The following is an 18719-nucleotide window of genomic DNA, read 5'->3' as shown; positions in this document are numbered from 1 at the left end:
ATAACTGGTAATTTATATTTGTAGTATTTTCGAAATGAATTGCATATAACTAAATCATCAGTAATTAAGAAATATGCTGTAAATTCAGATAAACTGTTTAAAAAACATAGATCTGCACGCACCCCATATTCAATATGCAAATTAATTTGTGTCAGCTGGTTCAACTGGAAACATGCCAACAGTCAGCCAGCAGTCATCAACTGGTGCAACTGGAAATATGCACACAGACCGGTTATCAACTGGTGAAAATAGAAATATGCCAACAGACACGGGATTATCACCACGGAACTTAAATGGTAACTGTGAAACCATCAAGACACCCAAGAATAACTCATTTTTCACACCTGGAAATCACGGAATACCAAGCTTAGATTAATAATCCGTTTGAGTCACGAAATCATCACCGCGGAACTGCTGGCAATTTTGAATACCATTTACATAGGTGTTTTAAGACACCTATAATTACTAATTTTTCACACCTAAATATCACGAATTCACAGCTTAGATTAGTAATCAGTTTAAGCTACGTGATCATCACCAATAAAGTTATGGTAACTTTGAAACCATTTAAAAAGGTGTTTTAAGACACCTAATAATTACTAATTTTTCACACCTAAAAGTCACTTATGCCCAGCTTAGATTAATAATCGGTTTGAGTCACGAGATCATCACCGCGGAACTGCTGGCAACTTTGACTACCATTTAAATAGGTGTTTTAAGACACCTAATAATTACTAATTTTTCACACCTAAATATCACGGATTCACAGCTTAGATTAGTAATCAGTTTTAGCTACGTGATCATAACCAAGAAAGTTATGGTAACTTTGAAACCATTTAAAGAGGTGTGTAAGACACCTCAGAATTACTAATTTAATATAACCAGAGATTCACGGACAGAACAATAAGACGATTAGCCGGTGTAAGTAACGTGATTATTACCATCAACCTTGGATAACCTGTGAAACCAATCGATTAAGGTGCTTACAAGACCAAATAATTACTTATTTATCACCACCATCAATTAACGGACAAAAAACTCGTTGCTTGGTCAAGTGGTTATTTGGTCATAAACACGTGATTTACAGAGGTAAGTGGAATCACGTTACTCCAGTCGCGTGATAAATTGGTGGTTTTTAGGTTAGATGAAAACGTGAACAGGAGTACCTTTTTTGTTTAAATGAAAGCACGTGTCGATAACGTTTAAATTTAGTTCAAAAGGCACCATACTTTAAAATCACTTAAAATACACTCCCACAAGAGGTTACTTTTTAGTGTTTTGTTTATTGGGTAATACCCCTTTTTCCTTCTTATTACTGAGTGCCCTTTTCAGGTGCGAAAAAGTATCATTTCCACTTTTGATCAGTGTCCTTTTTACATTGACGCGTCTAATTTTCTCTCTAATAAGTGCCATTTCCCCCTTCTAATTACTGCCCCATATAAGCTCTGATAAGTGCCACTCTCCAAACCTGATAGATGCCACATTTATTATGACAAGTGCAATAAGAGCATCTTTCTTCGCGACGCGAATGTACTTTGTCAACACATTAGGTGATGCAAATGGGTAACCGGTAGGAAGAAACTCATCAAATGCCAGGGCGCTTGATCAGGGCCTCTCAGCTAATGCAAGGGTAATAATAATTCAGCGCTTAGATACATTATTATTCAGCGATATATACATTTGAATATATTATCATTATCTTCCCCCTTCTTGCCCCTTTTCACTTATAATGAGTGCCACTTTTATTATGACCTGTCCCCCTTTTCTAAGTGCCCTTTTTTCGACAAGTGTCCCTTTTTCCTTTCTAACAAGTGCCAATTCCCCTTCTTATGAATGCCCCTTTTGCTCCTTTGAAATATGAAAAGGTCCCTTGTTAATCTTGATAAATGTCCCTTTTCCTTTCTAATAATTGCCGTTGACATTTTCCCCCTTTTTACCTACATGTTCCACTGTCGCTTATCAAGTTTGCCATTTTCGGTTATCAGTGGAGTCAGAGGAGGGGCAGATGGACCTTGCAGGACATTTCATAAGAACGAATTGTGCCATTTGTATAACTATTACCACATTTGTTTCCAACGCTATCAAATGTCCTTCCTCTAAATAAGTCATTTTAATAAAAGAACTGTCCTTTTTTAACACTAAAAATTTGGCCCCCTATAAACTTCAGTTTCAGCTTCAGTTTTATTTGTCATTTCTAACAGAACAGTAATTTTCACAAGAAATCAGATATACAATTCAACATTCAATAATATGATATATTTTACATGGTTTAAATTTATGAAAATAAAAAGTGTACATAAATATCCAGTGTAGTGGTTATTTTAAAGTTATTTTAAGATAAACTTGTGGAAATGGAGGGATCCACTGAAAAGCAAAGCTTGTAAAATGTGGATCCCTCAAAAAATGACAAACATAATTGTTGTTACATGTAAACATGATTGGCTTGAAGAAAGAAAAAATATACATGGAAATACTATACTTATAACATCCCTCATTGACAGCAACTGAGAGCAATTTTAATCTCGAATTTCCATCAGAATTATTTTGTATATCTCTCATTAATTAATATATTTAAGTTCTTATTAATTGTTTTTGTTATTAGATTGTGCTTAAAACCCCGTCATTTTTTTTTCTTTCAATAATAAGATCTAATCGGTCGCAGTGCGATCTCACAAACCTTTTTTCCTCGCTTGCTTCGCTCGCTTGCTAAGAATGTTCAGACCACCACCACCACACCCTCAACTGCAGTGTCTTAGACCATGAATAGAGTAAATCCTCCCTAATAATGTGTTAATTATACAAGTAGGGGTAGATACCAATGTAAAAAGAAATAAGAACTTAATTCGATTTAAGGTTCAACTTAGTATATAGGTGCTCCCTTTTTAATACAGTAAACGCCAAAGTTGTTGGTGATATGATTTATTTTTTTTTAGTTACGTGTCTTTTTTTACTAAAAATTTGCGTTTTCGTGAATATATTTGTTTGTCCGGATCAGGATCCAGTGGAGTTGTGGTCTGAGGATCACTTGATATATGCATCTTATGTATTGGGTGGGCTGGTCGCATGAAACTTTCAAAACCATTATTAAGTCCCAATCCGCCCCTGGAAACATCAAAGAGTTTTGTGTCAACGATATGATGTAGAAATATATGAAGGCCTGTCTATATGCTGTAGTGGTGTTGTAATCTGGTTATTTCATCTTTCGACAGAGCTGTAATAGTTTTAGTTGCTTTAGGTGCTAGTGGATAACCACAATATGTTTACTCATTGAAATGGCATCCAAAGACGTAATATGATAATTTCACATTAATTATAATAGTTCATTTATGCTAGTCTGAACTGCAGGTCGTCCAAAATTAGAAAGAAAGGCGAGTTAAGGCATTGTCATAATGTCACCGAATTACATTATAATGTCATTAGCTTTTTTATAGGACACCCTTAAATCAGCAAAATGATTGACAGGGGCACGCATGGGCGTAGCGTTTCCTGATTTTCCTATGATTGATCAAGAGTCACCAGCTATAGGATAATTGAATTCTATGATGCATTTGGGGGAAGAATCTTTTTATTGTTTCAATAATATACGTCATTTCCTAAACAGAAATAGGAAAAAGAACAGGATTTTTTTCATTCTGATTCATCTTAATATCGTAATATCATTTTCTTTTCTATTTCAGGGTGTTTATGATCAGAATGCGAGTTGGCACAAAATTACCCACACTACATGAGCTACAGTGCAGCTGCAACCGACATAGTGCATCGCATGGTACCCGACATCATTTCTTTTCTCCTCAAATTAGTTGAGTTCCAGTGAAGACGACACACTTTCTTGTCCAGACACTTTCTTGATATCATCAGTCCAAGATATTGGTGGACGACCTCTACTCTTTGTCATGGCCCAGGACTCACTTCCCTAAGTCGCAATAGAGAAAGAAGTTGCTTGAAGCTGACGAACCATCAGACTGAGAGATAGGCCTCGGCTCTTCCAGATGTGAGACATACCGGATATACCCCTAGTTATACCTGATATATTTTGCGGTATTTGTTATCCCATTTCCTAATGGAACCGGGTTGTTCCTTTATTCTACATATGAGGAATATGATAATTTAGTAGTCAACATGTGAACTTGCAGGACAAATTAAGGTTGTTTTCTCTTCGTGTTGAGATAATATAGGCGCCTGTCATTCGGTGATTGTATCCCCCGGCAGTATGCAGGAGGGTAGGATTCAGCAGCGTTACGCCTCCACCGCCGCATTCGCCGCGTCATATTGTCGTGTGCGCTCGAACTGCCACATTCCTTGACGGATATCTTTCAAATTTTGTATGGAGTTGTATCTTGGTATAATCTGCTCAACTATAATTTTTGGTGATGCTACCCCCAGTGTTCCGTCTTCTATAGGGTAAAGGCCATATATTTGAGGATGGTTTGTGTGCGCTCTATAGGCCACATTTCTCAAGGGATTTTGTTCAAATTTTGAACGACGGTGTATATTGGTATAATCTAAACGATTAAAGATTTTGGTGATACTGCCTTTAATGCTTTAAATGAAAACTCGTCGTTTCTATTAAACTTTTCAATAAACATGTCTAATAACTTATTTGTAAAAAACATTGCACAAATGTGCAAAAACAGTACAGGGCGTATAAAACATAATAATATCTTTAAATGTCTATGTCAGTTATAGATAACATTTCTACATGTTTTTGATGTCATTAAACACATCTATAATATCGTGTCCAAACAAAGATAACGAATACATAAACAAATTCGAGTTTCGAATATTTTTGAAGAAAGTAGTATTAGATATGCAACAACAAAAAATCGCCATCAATTTATTTCACTTCCACCATCTCTATAATTTAAAAGGTCCATGACATCGAAATACAAGTGTATTCTTGTTGGTGTGCAGTCCTGCATAGATCTCATATTTCTGTATGTGAACTTCGGAATTTGTTTCATAGATTTTTAAATATTTTTTTTTATATTTGTTTTTCAAACTTGCTTGTGACATCATCTGTCAGTCATCAATGAGCTAACTTGAGAAAGTGGTATGTATATTTGCCGAAGTCGACCACCTGTTACAATACGTAATACATGCTGTAGCATCACCAGGAAGACAAAGGCAATGATGATTTGTACGTATGTATGAAAGCATGCAATTCTATTATGAACGTGTGCTAAGCTGGGGGAAATTACATACCATTGTCTATTCTAGAAAATTAGTTTAGTCTGACATGTCTGACATAGCAACTTATATGTTGCTATTGTTTGTGGTATTGTAAAGTTATATAGCAGTATATTTTGTTCTGTTCAGTATTTTGGTTCTTATAGTGCAATACTCATGTTTGTTCATGTGATTCATTTTATTTGGTTTTGGTTAACTAGGTGTAGGGTAATATCATTATATATATTATCTATATTATCTAATTGTTAATGGCCTTAATTGTATTGCGTTTGAGATGATTCATAATATTCTGGGAGCATTTATATCAAGATAATGGAAGTTATGTCAGTACTTCACACCATCATTATTATTTGAGAGATTATACTCAATGGTTCACATGGATTACATATAGCCAATAATGTATTTGATGTAAAATTGTAAACATTATTATGAACCCACTTTTGTATTACATGTACTATATATATACATATATATATATTTCATACACACATTCCATTATTCTTTATTCCGACAACTATATCAATGATTGCTATACTAGAATAGCACTATTAATTATATTGTAAATAGATTTGTATGACAAAGAATTCACAAAGTTCTTACAAAAGATGCACATATGTGTTGGAAGATCAAATTATTGTGTAGAATATAGGTTTTCCCGCCCAACTTCGTAATCTTAGCATCCTAATTAACGTTACGTGTATTCAAGTTCGTGCGAAATTGAATGACTATGAAGATCAACATTCAAAAAGCTAATTGCGTCATTCAATTTGATTTAATAGCATGCGATTTCATACTCTTGTCACGGAGACGTGCAAAACGAGCATTCAATTTAGAAAAGCGTGCAAAGAGCATTCAAATTCGCGCCGGGCAGACAGTGGTATGTCTTCGTCCATTCAATTTCATGATTAGCCATAGGCTACATAATTATGTGACATTTGTGCATTGCTTTTCATTTGATGTTAATTTGTCACTCAATATAATTCTGCTTGAATAATTTAATGCAAAATTTATTTGGAGGAATGACATGCGTATTCGTTTTGTAATTACACAGGTAACTGTCCCCGGAGAAGGTGCACAATTTGTGACTTCTCTTCTAGATCTTGGACAGATCTTGGAAAGAGGTATAGAGTTCAGGTTCAATAGACATGGACATGATGGAAACAAAATACAATGATGAATAAAGAAAAAGATGTTATATGAAAAGAATGAAAGATCACTTACTCAATCAAGATTGATAAAAACAAACCATTCAAAAAATAACCCCTAAGGCAATTATAATGAAAAATATGAAGATATGAATAAAGAGATGTTTCAACATAAATAAAGAATGTCGAAAGCAAGAGAACATACAAAATTCAAAATAAATATATCAGACAAATCTAATGTGCAATCATTTCAGAAAAGATCATAGAGAAAAAGAATAAATAAATGAACATGATCGAATACTGAATATCCGAATGAATATCGAGCCTCATACTATGATTATGAGGTCTACTTTTAATTTGAATGACCCGATTGCGAAAGAGGTTGCCCATAGACGAACATGAAACCGCAATTCGCCAAAGAATTCACCTCCCACTCAACACCACTCAACACTGTGGGAGGTGAATTCTTTGGCGAATTGCAGTTTCATTTTCGAAATTGAATGACACTTACGCATTTCCAAATTGACTGAACCAAGCTTTAATTTAAATGTGCATGTTTAGAAAATTCGGTGACTCGAAACGAAATTGAATGCAACACGTTTAAAAATGAAACAGGGGAGCAACGAGTGGGGACAATTTGCTCGAACATGAATGCACGTTAATTGATTGCTGCTTTTACGAAGTTGGCCGGGAAAACCTAAAGTAATTGCTTTCGTAAGTCGCCACTCCATTATGATAATTGTATACCTGGATACGAATCTCAATTTAATCATTTTATACATTATTGATATGCGTTTCATAACGAATATGTGGTTGGTAATTACAGGAATGTATTTGAGTTGTTAATATTTTATGTTTATAATATGTACTATATATAAATATACATATATACACACATTACATTTTTCATTATGACGACATTACCTTGGATCGCTACTAGAATAGTACTATTTATTGTATTGTAAATAAGTTTGTGTGGCAAAAGAATTCACAAAGTTCATACAAAAGAAGCATCTATGTCTTGAAAGATCAAATAATTTTGGCAAACACTAATTGCTTTCGTAAGTCATAATTACATTATGATAATCTTTAGAACTTGATTACGAAACTCAATGTAATTATTTGACAGATTATTGATAAGCGTCTCATAAAGAAAATGTGGTCAGTAATATTAGAGGAATGTATAAGAGTTGCCTTTTAGTATTTTATGTTTATAATGACATTGTAAATAAGTATTTACGTTTTGTTTGGAAATACATGTGCATGTAAATCATCGACCACATGTAAAGGATGTATGTTCTCACTTTGTCCTTGTTGTCACAAATATTTTCAATTGGTTTAAGAGACGATTGCACCTAGAAACAAGATATAATGATAACTGTTTTTGTTTTATGGATATGCAGCTAAAATCAACATGTAGGAGTAATTGAAGGGAGTAGCTAAATTTAATGTCCAATCTAAAGGAGTCGAGATCCGCTCTTCGGGTACGTTTGTAGTTATATTGGGAATATCTTTATTTTAGAAAGAAAGTACGCGACGAAACACATACTCAGAAAGACTTTGCTTTGGGGTGGAACTGTAATTAGAGTAAATTCAAGTCCAGAACGATGCGGTCCCTCGTATGCCTCGTCCAAAGTGACCCATTGTTAAAATTAATGGAAACTTCAGTGTGTGTACATTTTAGTAACCATGTAAACACTATGTTATTAACACGTTCACGATAGTAATTTTTTGTAAGGGATACGACTGCCTTATACAGCATGTTGTCGTATTTTTAATAATACAAGGCGGTATTTGAGTATGCATGCATGTGTGTGCGTGCGTGTGTGTGTGATAGAGAGAAAATGGAAGCTGGGGGAGAGGGGGAGATGATGAGGAGTTGGTGGTGAAAATATACACAGCTAAACAAAAAAAGGAGGAAGAAAACAATGTATGTGCGATGATTTGCATAATATGCAATGGGGAAAAACGACAGCCAAATTAACAATTGGATTGAGAGTCAAGTGAATGTACCAATAATACAACACCTTCACAATGAACATTAGATCTGGTTTTATTGAAAAGGGTGCAACTGCTTCTGCTTCTGAAACATAATCTTCGGTAAAGATTTTGTCGGGGCACATTTTGTATAAAACTTTGATTTAAAGAGTCACACTCTTAAAATACACATTCTCGATCAGTCAAGGTAGTTTCCTAAGGGTTTTAGAGGGAAAGTCAGCCCTGGTATTCAGTTGGTTTTTAATAGAAGCAGAACAATGAGAGATGCAGGTCAGTGAAAGTTTGAGCAAAAACCGATAAGAAAAAAAGAAAGTTGTGATTTTTTTGAAGGTGCATTCAATCAAACACAAATTGGCAACTCTGTGACGTATCTTGCGAGGTCCCCTCTTATTTGATTTTCATCAATAAGTAAGAATAAGAAATTTATCAGACAAAAATGGTTTAAAAGATCTTTCATTTTATTAGAATATTCAAGAACTGAAGTGTAATTCGACATGATTTCTTTTAAAATAAATACTTGGCGGGAGGGGGGGGGGGCAAAATAAAATGTGGCTACAATTCTGGTCAAAATATCCTTTGCATCTGTTCATTAAACGTCACGAAAAGGTTTCCAGATTTATTTCCTGGATGTAAATTGTGATGGACGAAGCAAAGAATGACAATAAGGGGTTTGCATTGCCAAATTAAAAACAATGATATAGAGGTCTATAAAAAAAAATTGAAAAGCTGATAATGCAAAAGAGAAAAAAAATGTATTCATAAACAAATAATGAAAATCTGGACCACCATTCAGAAGAACCACATGCTTTAAAAGCCCATTCGTAAATTCTCACCATCCAAACAATTGATTTCTTTGTGGGTTTCACAAGACAACCTTGGTCTTTAAACATATGTAATAATATATCTATACTTCACAAAATGGAATGTGAAATTCTAGATTGAAATAATACTTTCCTCATGTGTATATTTTGTATAATGCTATATTAATTATCCTAATCGAGTGGAAGACAGCGACACAAAACTATATAATTGCTCATATCTAGTTTGAAAGTATAGTTTCATTTATTTACATATATAGTTACATGACTGTATAAACAACATTATTTTTGACGGACTACAGCAGGTTGGTTATTATAAAAGTCCCGCCCGTGATCATATCCAATATTAGCTGGGACATCACAGGAGAGAGACAGCCAAGAGACTAAAATGTAACTCCTGAGAACCCTCAGGCTAAAAACAGTCACAATACACTTATTAAACATTGATGGTTTTGAAAAAAATATTTATGCACAAAAACATGTTTCCACTCAACATTTAGATTTGACATATGACATGTTTCAATGAAACTGATACCATAGATAAGTTAAATTATCCATTATAGGACACCAAACTCAGGATGATTTGAGATTTTATTTGGATGTCAGTCTTCGGAACTCTATTTAAACACACCAAACATGGCCTTAATACAGTACTACACATACATGTATACAGTTCATACAGATATGGGCAAACACGTTGTTTTGGTAAAAAAGAGGTCAATTACGTTTGGTTGGTATAACTTCTTATACAAAATGAAATTCATCTTGACCACTCCATATATTCTCATTTAAAATCTGGTATATTCGACACTCAATATATTTGCTTACACCAATTTGTGCACTTTCTATGTAAACATTTGGATTTGCGAAAAATAAGTTACCACATTACAACCGAATATATCTTACTGTTAATGTCTCTTTGTTGTGTGATTCAAGCTATTTGATTGTTTACACCACCTGCAAGGGAAGCACATACAGTGAAACCTGTATATAAAGACCGCTTGAGTGAAACATGAAAAGTGATCTTCATTGGCAGGTGGTCTCAAATTAAGTACAAGTTCATTTTATAGTACAGGTTTGAATGAGAAACCGTATATTAAAGGGAGAACAAAAATTGGTCTTTATAGACAGGTGGTCTTTCTATACAGGTGGTCGGTAACGCAGGTTAAACTGAATTTCTCTCACTCGGTGCTGCGGGTCTGGACCTCGTTCAAATGACGAGCTCTAAGCTTTCACTCCTCTTGTGATACCTCTTTGGCAACATCCCAACTGCCAGCAGCTGAATACTAAAATATACACAAATTACTACAGAGGTTTCAATATACATGTACATAATCATACAGAACAAGATTACAAAAATATTGCGAGAGCTGGGGGAAACAATGAAAAATTGTTATAAAATAGCACCATTCTGTTGCAACAATGACAAATCAAAATTGAATCAAAATTAAAAACAAAATAATTGTAAATAAATAGCACCGTACCTCTGATAAGCAAATATGAATGTCCAAAGGTGTAATGGTACCTTCAAACAAATCCTATAATAAAGAGTACCGAAGCTGTGACATCATACAAATCTATTTTTTGAATTTCTCCTAATGTTATGAACCAGAACAATATAACACTGAGTTCCTATAGAAAATCTATTTATTCAGATGGTCATATCTCAGCTAATACTTAACATATTAAATTGGTTATCGACATTTGGACATTATTTTTTATGCTCTTTCGGAAAATGAAGAAAAACAATGAGAAATTCTAAAAATAGATTTTTGATGATATCACACTTCAACACTCCATAGCACTACAGGATTACAGGGTTACACAAATATATTTTTCATAATCTGAACTGGTTCTCGCCTGTAATACATAGGGGGTGTTTTATAAAGAGTTCATAAGACGCATGACTTTATGAACGACTTGTATATGAAGTGCCAGATAGGATGCCCAAAGTTTTTTCTGATATTTCCAATAACCTCAATTAAATTATGGCAAAAAATATACTTTGCATTAAATTTTTTTGTTATAATGAGAATGTTAATCTACATCTGCACAGTTTAACTTAATAAATAATAATCAATAATGATTGAGCATCCCATTTGGCTTTTCATATACAAGTCGTTCGTAAAGTCATGCGTAACTTTACGAACAGCTTTATGAAACACCCTCCTGTACTTGGGTTCTGCGCGTCGGGTTTTATGTTATTCTTCACTATCTTCATCTTCCTGTAAGACCATAGAATTCTGGATGAACTTTTCTGAAGCTTGATTTCATAAATTCTAGCTCTACACAAATTATCTTTAGATGATGGCTACACTTTAAAATAGTATGAAGGGGTGAATATAAATACACTACATGAAAGTAAGCACACAAAAAGATAGAGTTATACATAACTATCTTATATAAATATAATGAAAATAATAAATAAATATCTACCCTCAGTAGCAAAACTAATACTAAAGAGCCAGCTTTTACAAAAATACGACATGTTTCAGCGTGGAAATACATAGATGTTTTTCTCAACCCGTCATCAATGTATGTAGTAAGTAGAACTTAAACAAGCTAACATCTTTTATTCATATACCTAACACTACTATATAACATATAAATAACATATTGTTTTATACAAATAATATTACTTGAAAATATCATCAAACTTGGTCCTTATGGACATATGAACTTAACATCTTTTAACCCACCAATCACGAGGTGCAAAATTCAGCTGCACCTTAATAAGAGCTGGAACCTGATTGGATAATGTTCATAAACCTTGATTGCAATGTAGAATGTATTCATACACATGTTAAATTTTGAAATCAAAATACTTTTTTCCCTCTCATGAACATTTCTCTACTCTAGCTGCTATTCATTACGTGGTGCATGGTTAAATATTAATGCTGATAGGTTTCCGTTGTTATAAGAAATGAGAAGACATAAATATTTGAGAAAGGAAGCACTGATAAGTAGGGGTCTGGCTCATACAAAAAGGATTTCCAATTAAATTTCCAACAGGATTTCGGAACGAATTACCATGTTAGTTATCAGAGAACTCTGACCGGCCCTTAAATCTGCCAGTGCTGATAAAAGTACACTTGTTTTATGGTTTGATGGTGTGCTTTACCTGACTGCAAAGAAAGCATGTATGTGCTTGTAAGTAAGCAACCAGGGGACCGACGGCTTTAAGTCCTCTCTGAGGGACTTTGTAATGAGGTTTAATGCCTTTACCAAAGGGCAAGAGCGCAATGACTAGGTTTCGGACCCAGGATCTCCCGGTTACGAGACCACCGCTCTACTAGATACCTGTCTCCAGTATGTATCTGTTATTAACTGTACATATTACATTTTCTAATAAAAAAAAATGTCTTTCCCATCTCGAACATTTCTCTACTCAGTTGCTATTCATTATACAGTGCATGATGAAATACCAATGCTGATAGGCTTCCGTTGTAATGAGAAAAGAGGAGACATTTGAGAAAGGAAGCACTGATTATTCGGGGTCTGACTTGCAAAAATGATGTCCAATACATTTTCCAACAGGATACAGGATTTCGAAATGATACATCATTTTAGTTATAGTCCTCATTACCGGAGAGGTCTGACCGGGCCTCAAGTCGACCAGTGCTGTAATAAAAGTACAGTTGCAGGATGTATCTGTTGTTATAATCTCTGTCAGCATTTTGTTTCTTCCAACGTACTTGTTTTAAAGCCAGATCGGAATGATCTGGATCTTCTGTAGTTGGTTGAGTTTGGTATCGGCTCAAAATGGACTTCCCCAGTATGGTAATACCTGTTAGAAAAACAAATTATAATTATATGTTTATTTATATAGTAAGCAAATATTAATCGACTATGAGGGTAATGATACAAACTATCATCGCCGAGGTGATCTCGGGCCTACTATCATCCCGAGCCACGATTAGGCACTGTTTCTATATAGAGGGAGCAAGTAGCTACAAGTACATGTAGTACAGTGGGGCTTTAATTGAACATAATCATTAGAGTCTCATAATTGGCAATGCGGTGTGAAATTCATAATGCCTATTTCTGTCTACATTTTTTGTTGACTTTGCTAATATTTTTTCACATGGGTTACCTTCTTATAAGGGTTCATTTGATTTTTGTCTATGAAGGAGTAGAAAAATAAGGAAAAAATGGGGCCAATTAGAGGAGGAAAAAGTAGTGTATCTCACCTATAAACTATAGCTCCACATAAAATAGCTGCCAGTATGATCAGTCCCATGCATACAGCACCAACCACCCACTTCCATGTACCTGCAGGTCAAGATACAATATATTATCATCATCGTCTAGTGCCGTACCTTCGGAAGGGGTTGGCGGCTATGCACCTCCATTGCTTTCTGTCATGTTTTTAACAAATATATTGAAGATTGCCCTTTAAAACCCATAGGTAGTATGGCCTTCTAAACAAAGCGTCACATCGCAACAGCATCAATCCACTGTTATGTTCCTTCTTATTTTCATGTAGTTTACATACATGTAAAAACAAAAGAATATATATTATTTTTATTATTTATTTGGCAATTTCATACAAGTCATACATGCAATATACATAAAGTGAAAACGTAATTATAACATAGTAAAAGAACACAATGAACACTTATTAATTTGCAAGGGTGCTACCCCTAGCTGCCCGGAAAAGGTTAAGGTCATTCAAGTTTACTATGACCGGTAGGTCTTCCCTCCCGAGGGATGACTACCCCCTTAAAACGTCTATATAGTTCTATTGCTTTTTGCAACACAATGGCTTTCCATGACAAAAAATATTTTAATACTGGTATATAACAATTGTGTAATAGAAATTGATAATACAGAAATTGTGAACTAGAAATTAATACTATTTAATTTATGAATTGGAAACACTTGCATAATCTTCATCCTTTGGTATGTATATCCCATGATAAATACAATGTGGCACAGGGATATTTTCGGTGTGGCATGCAAGGAGTTAAAAACACCTGTACTCACCTCTTTTAGACTGGTATGGGCTGGTGTCTGAATCATTGTCATCCACAGCTATCCCTCCAGAAGGGGTGGTACCTGGGACATTGATAGGGACACACTTCAACATACCTGATAAAGAGAGAGGAATCAGAGATTAGATTTTATTTTATTTTATTTATTTATTTACCTGATAAAGAGAGAGATCTGATTTGATTTGAATTGATTTATTTATTTCTGTTTGATTTTATTTTTATTATGCAGTTTTACAAATAAGTAACAAACAAAACATTGCAAATTTTACACCATGACAAACAAATATATGTAGAATAAAGTAAAACTGGCTGTAACTAATCGAAAACATCAAACAGGAGAGTTGACAAAGTAAGCAATTACTTCTCTAGGGTGGAGAGTAGCAAATTTACAATAATGTATGGCAAAAGGAAATCAGTGTCTTGACAGGGTTTTGAACCTGTGCTTCACAGTTCGGGACTTGTCTACTAGACCTGGCGGGTGTTTATGCCACTGTTAGCTCTCACCATTTACTGGCATCGGTCTTTCAAGGGACGTACAAACCTTGGTCACAAATATACAGAATTAACATTTTTTGATAATTCATTATTGAAGGAAAAATATTATCTAAAGATCATAATGGTGAGAGCAAACAGTGGCATGAACAGCTTGCCATAGTTAAGTCCATCTTAAAGTCGCTCTTAGTCTTAGTCTTTGTGTCCCCAGGACACAACCACAATGACTTACCATCGACTGAATAATAGCCTGGTCTGCAGGTACACTCTCTTTCTGGACTGCACATAGTGTGTGGGAAAGGGCAATGTGTATCTACTATACAACCAACAGACGGATAACATGTCCTCCCATTACCTGTATCACACAAACACAAACAAACAAATAAAAAAACAATATATTTTTTTTCCTGTTACAATGAATTGTACTAATTTGTTTTAAAGCCCCTCTGTACTAGTTTGGCTAGGAGGGATTGTATCACCCAGGAAGGTCAATGGCAGGTGGCTATTTCATCAACTCAGCTCTCAAATAACATAAGAAAAAGAGGATCATGGGGGACCAATGGCCAGCAATTAGGCAATGTTTTCTATATAGAGGGAGGAAGTAGCTACAAGTAGTACAGTGGGCCTTTCAAAGGAAGAAGAAAAAAGTGTACCGGTATATAATAACATTTAAGAGGGTTTGTATACAGATGTTAACTGGTAGAGTGTGTGATATAACATTTTTTTCCAGGAGTAAGGGGTTATTCCTTTGTTCCTTTCTCGATCCGAAAAAATACAATCAAAATGCTACCTGAATCTTACGTTCTTCTTTATTTCTGTAAGGTTATTTTATAACCTTTCTGTTCACTCGAACATTTAAAATAACATAAGAAAATTTTCTGTAAAGCAATATTCTGAAGAATTTCTATGTCAAAGTATATGATGTATTATGTATGTTAACTTATTTTGATTCTTTGTACGTTTGTAAAATGTGAGCAAAACAAATTTCCAACATTGAACAATAAATTGAAATTGAATTGATTTTTGATATTTTCCCAAACTGCTGCACACTTCGGGCAAATTATGATCACAAGAATTAAATCTAATTTCTTACCCAGGAATCCGGCGGCACACTTGCAGACCCCATTATCACAATAGCTTCCTAGAGAGGTACACTCAGGTATACAGTCTAGAGATGAGGGTGGTTTATGGGTCTCATCACATCCACCTTCCACAACCATAAGATTACCGCTCGGATCTACAGGCAACAGATACGAGACAATTATAAAACAATAGTCACATTTGTATAGTGCGTTTGTGTGAAATTGTTTTTTTTTACAGACGTGTATCAAAGAGAAATGATTATTTAGGTCTGGGGCCCGACCTTTAACATCACCGTCTGAAAGACGCGACGCAGTTTCGAACTTGGGTCGCCTGAACCAGTATGTAGGCGAAGACAGAGAGCTGACTAAGTTAACGTACCGCTAGATCAACTCATATTTCCCATTTGTATAGTGCTGAATACTATGTTACGAAGCGCTTTACATTGTAATTATCATTACCCAGGTCATTGGATTCAGTTGCTAATTCGCACATGATAGCACACATGCTCATCTTCATGGTGGGTGTTCTAGCCAGATGCCATTTAACAAGCACATATTCTGCTAGGGAGCTGTCTTAAACTCAGGTGAAAAACTTAGCCAAAAGCTGTAACTGAATACCAAAGTTGGCGAAATATTTTATGATACTTGTATTTCTGACACATGTTTTTAATTGAATACCGGCCCAGTCACTCACCCATTGTTTCACACCAGACGTCCCTGGATCTTGTAGCCCTGTCCCACTGCCCAGCTCCCCATCTAAACATGGGGCACGTTGCACTATCAGCTGGGCAAGATCTACATCATCGACAAAGGAAATGGTGGAAACATTCTTATTTTTATTTGTTTTCCAAAGAAAAATTATTTCAATCATTCTGGAGCAAGAACAAAACAATACATTTGAACTAAGTACATGTGCCATATCAGTTAAACAAATATTGTTGCACATGTCTCCATTTATCAGGTCTTACAACAAATTTATTGCGTTTGATTGAAAGAACCTGCTCAACTTCTTAACAACGTTTAAGCATCTTCTTAAAAGAATTCAAAGATAGCCGTTCCCTTTTGTATTTCGCAGAGAATATATAGTGTTTTGCATATAAAATGACAAAATTAAAGATAGATTGCGTATCATCTGGGAGTCCAAACAAAAATCAGTGGTGGAAACATTGCACTTGGGTCAAAGAATCTTTAATGCCTGAGACATTTAGCCTTCCGAATGGTGGAAACATTGCATTAGAGAAAGTTTGAGGAATGTCCAAAAGAAAATTGGTAAGTTATGAATTTTTGAAGTTGCCATCAGTAAAACACAAGTTGGCAACACTGTGACATATTTTGTACAGAAAACTCATGAAGTTTCATTTTCTTACAAAATTGAATTGTTTTCATACAGGGGTTGTATACAAACATATTTCCAATAACTATATTTAGGGTGAACATATAAATATTTCTGCTTCTATTAAACTCATCTTAATATCAGGGTATCCTTCCCCCTATAAAGTTATAGGTCTCTTGGTTTAATACTTCATTAAAGGCTTACACATGCTATTCAAGCAGTCTGGTAAAAAAAACAAAAAAACATTATAATTAACAATTCAGTTTCTTTCTTCGCTTCTCTGGACCATGGTTCCTTTGCAATTTTGCATACCGTAAACAAATAGGCACCAATTGACAGACAGAATTACTTTGCGACATCATCCATTTCTGATATTTATAAGCTCCTTGAACACTTTTTAGCACCAGTATATAATCTAATCTTGCAATGGAAATGGGGTTAACAATCTAGAAGCCTTTGGTTTATCTATCCCATGTAAAAAATACAATCTGGCACATAGAGATTATTCATGTGACATATGAAAAGTCAATTTAATTTCAAGACACAAGTTCTAGCTTGATGAAATTGAATTTGTCAATGATTCTAAATAAAGTACCTTGAACTGATGAGGTTTGTAGTACATGGTTTGCCTCCCATGACAGACGGACTGGTAACAACTCTTATTCTTGTCCTCTGCCCGCTGATACTGGAGTTGAAGCAGTTGGCGGTACAAGATGTGTACTGTGACCACTCTGACACCTGGAAAACAATGAATACATAACAGAAATACATAAAGCATTATGTAAATATTAACTATTATTACTATATGATTGTTATTAGGAATTTGTTATTAGAATTATGTATCATGTATTATATTGTTGTAATTTTTAGGTTAACATTACTTTGTATTTGTGTTTGTTTTGTTACGTGCTTAGAAACATTGTAAATGTAATATATTATTATTGATATATTATTGATATATTAGTAAATGAGATTTATAGTAATACTGGGTTCTTGTTAAGCGCTCATGTCTGTCAGACCTGACACTCCTGGCGCTCCACAATTTTATCCATTTTAAAATGGCTATCAACATGGTGCTCTAGCATTTCAAGGAGTTAATTCCTGTGAGGTTCCCTTTTACCTCACCAGGGTTGAGGGTGGCAATATACATCAATGTCTTGCCAGAGGACATTAGTGCTGCTGTGTGACTTGAAATGCTGACCAATTGATCCATAGCCTCGACCACGATATCTCTGCACAAAGCTTTAAAGCCCCATTGTACTACTGATAGCTACTTGCTCCCTCTATATAGAAAACAATGCATAAGCGGTGCCCGTTGGTCCCCCATGATCCTCTTTTTGTTATGTTAATTGAGAGCTGAGTTAATGACATATCCACCAGTCAGTGACCACGCTTGGTGGTCTAATCCCCCTGGCCAAACTAGTACAGACAGGCTTTAAGGTTCTTTCTAACCATACTAGAAGGAAGTCAATTAATTTCTTACTGATCATTCCAAAGTAATCAACAGTGCATGTGCATAACACAAATGTCTATCTGTAAGTACATTTGTTCGTACATTGTAAATAACACTTGTAATTTGAAGCAAACATAAGATAACTTCATAATAATGATTTATTTATTCAAAAATATGCATAGCTAACTTGTACAATATCTTTACGAAAGTATTTAAA

At 34.8% G+C, this 18719-nt stretch overlaps 1 protein-coding gene across 1 annotated transcript in view; it reads right to left on the bottom strand.

Moving 5' to 3' along the window:
* Nucleotides 1–11221: 11221 nt before the first annotated feature.
* LOC100892350 (thrombospondin type-1 domain-containing protein 7A) overlaps nt 11222–18719 on the bottom strand; it is a 50803-nt gene continuing 43305 nt past the window's right edge. The window contains exons 20-26 of the mRNA XM_030993032.1: nt 17645–17787; nt 16411–16511; nt 15728–15871; nt 14867–14989; nt 14135–14239; nt 13339–13420; nt 11222–12935 (exon numbers count right to left, since the gene is read on the bottom strand). Coding sequence (XP_030848892.1) covers nt 12818–12935; nt 13339–13420; nt 14135–14239; nt 14867–14989; nt 15728–15871; nt 16411–16511; nt 17645–17787 — 816 coding nt within the window. The 3' untranslated portion in view covers nt 11222–12817. The remainder of the gene's footprint in view (nt 12936–13338; nt 13421–14134; nt 14240–14866; nt 14990–15727; nt 15872–16410; nt 16512–17644; nt 17788–18719) is intronic.

Source organism: Strongylocentrotus purpuratus, unplaced genomic scaffold (genome assembly GCF_000002235.5).
Source record: "Strongylocentrotus purpuratus isolate Spur 01 unplaced genomic scaffold, Spur_5.0 spur5_scaffold_20, whole genome shotgun sequence".
Lineage (NCBI taxonomy): Eukaryota > Metazoa > Echinodermata > Echinoidea > Camarodonta > Strongylocentrotidae > Strongylocentrotus > Strongylocentrotus purpuratus.
The sequence above is the reverse complement of the archived record's forward strand: the minus strand, read 5'-3'. Positions and strand labels throughout refer to the sequence as shown.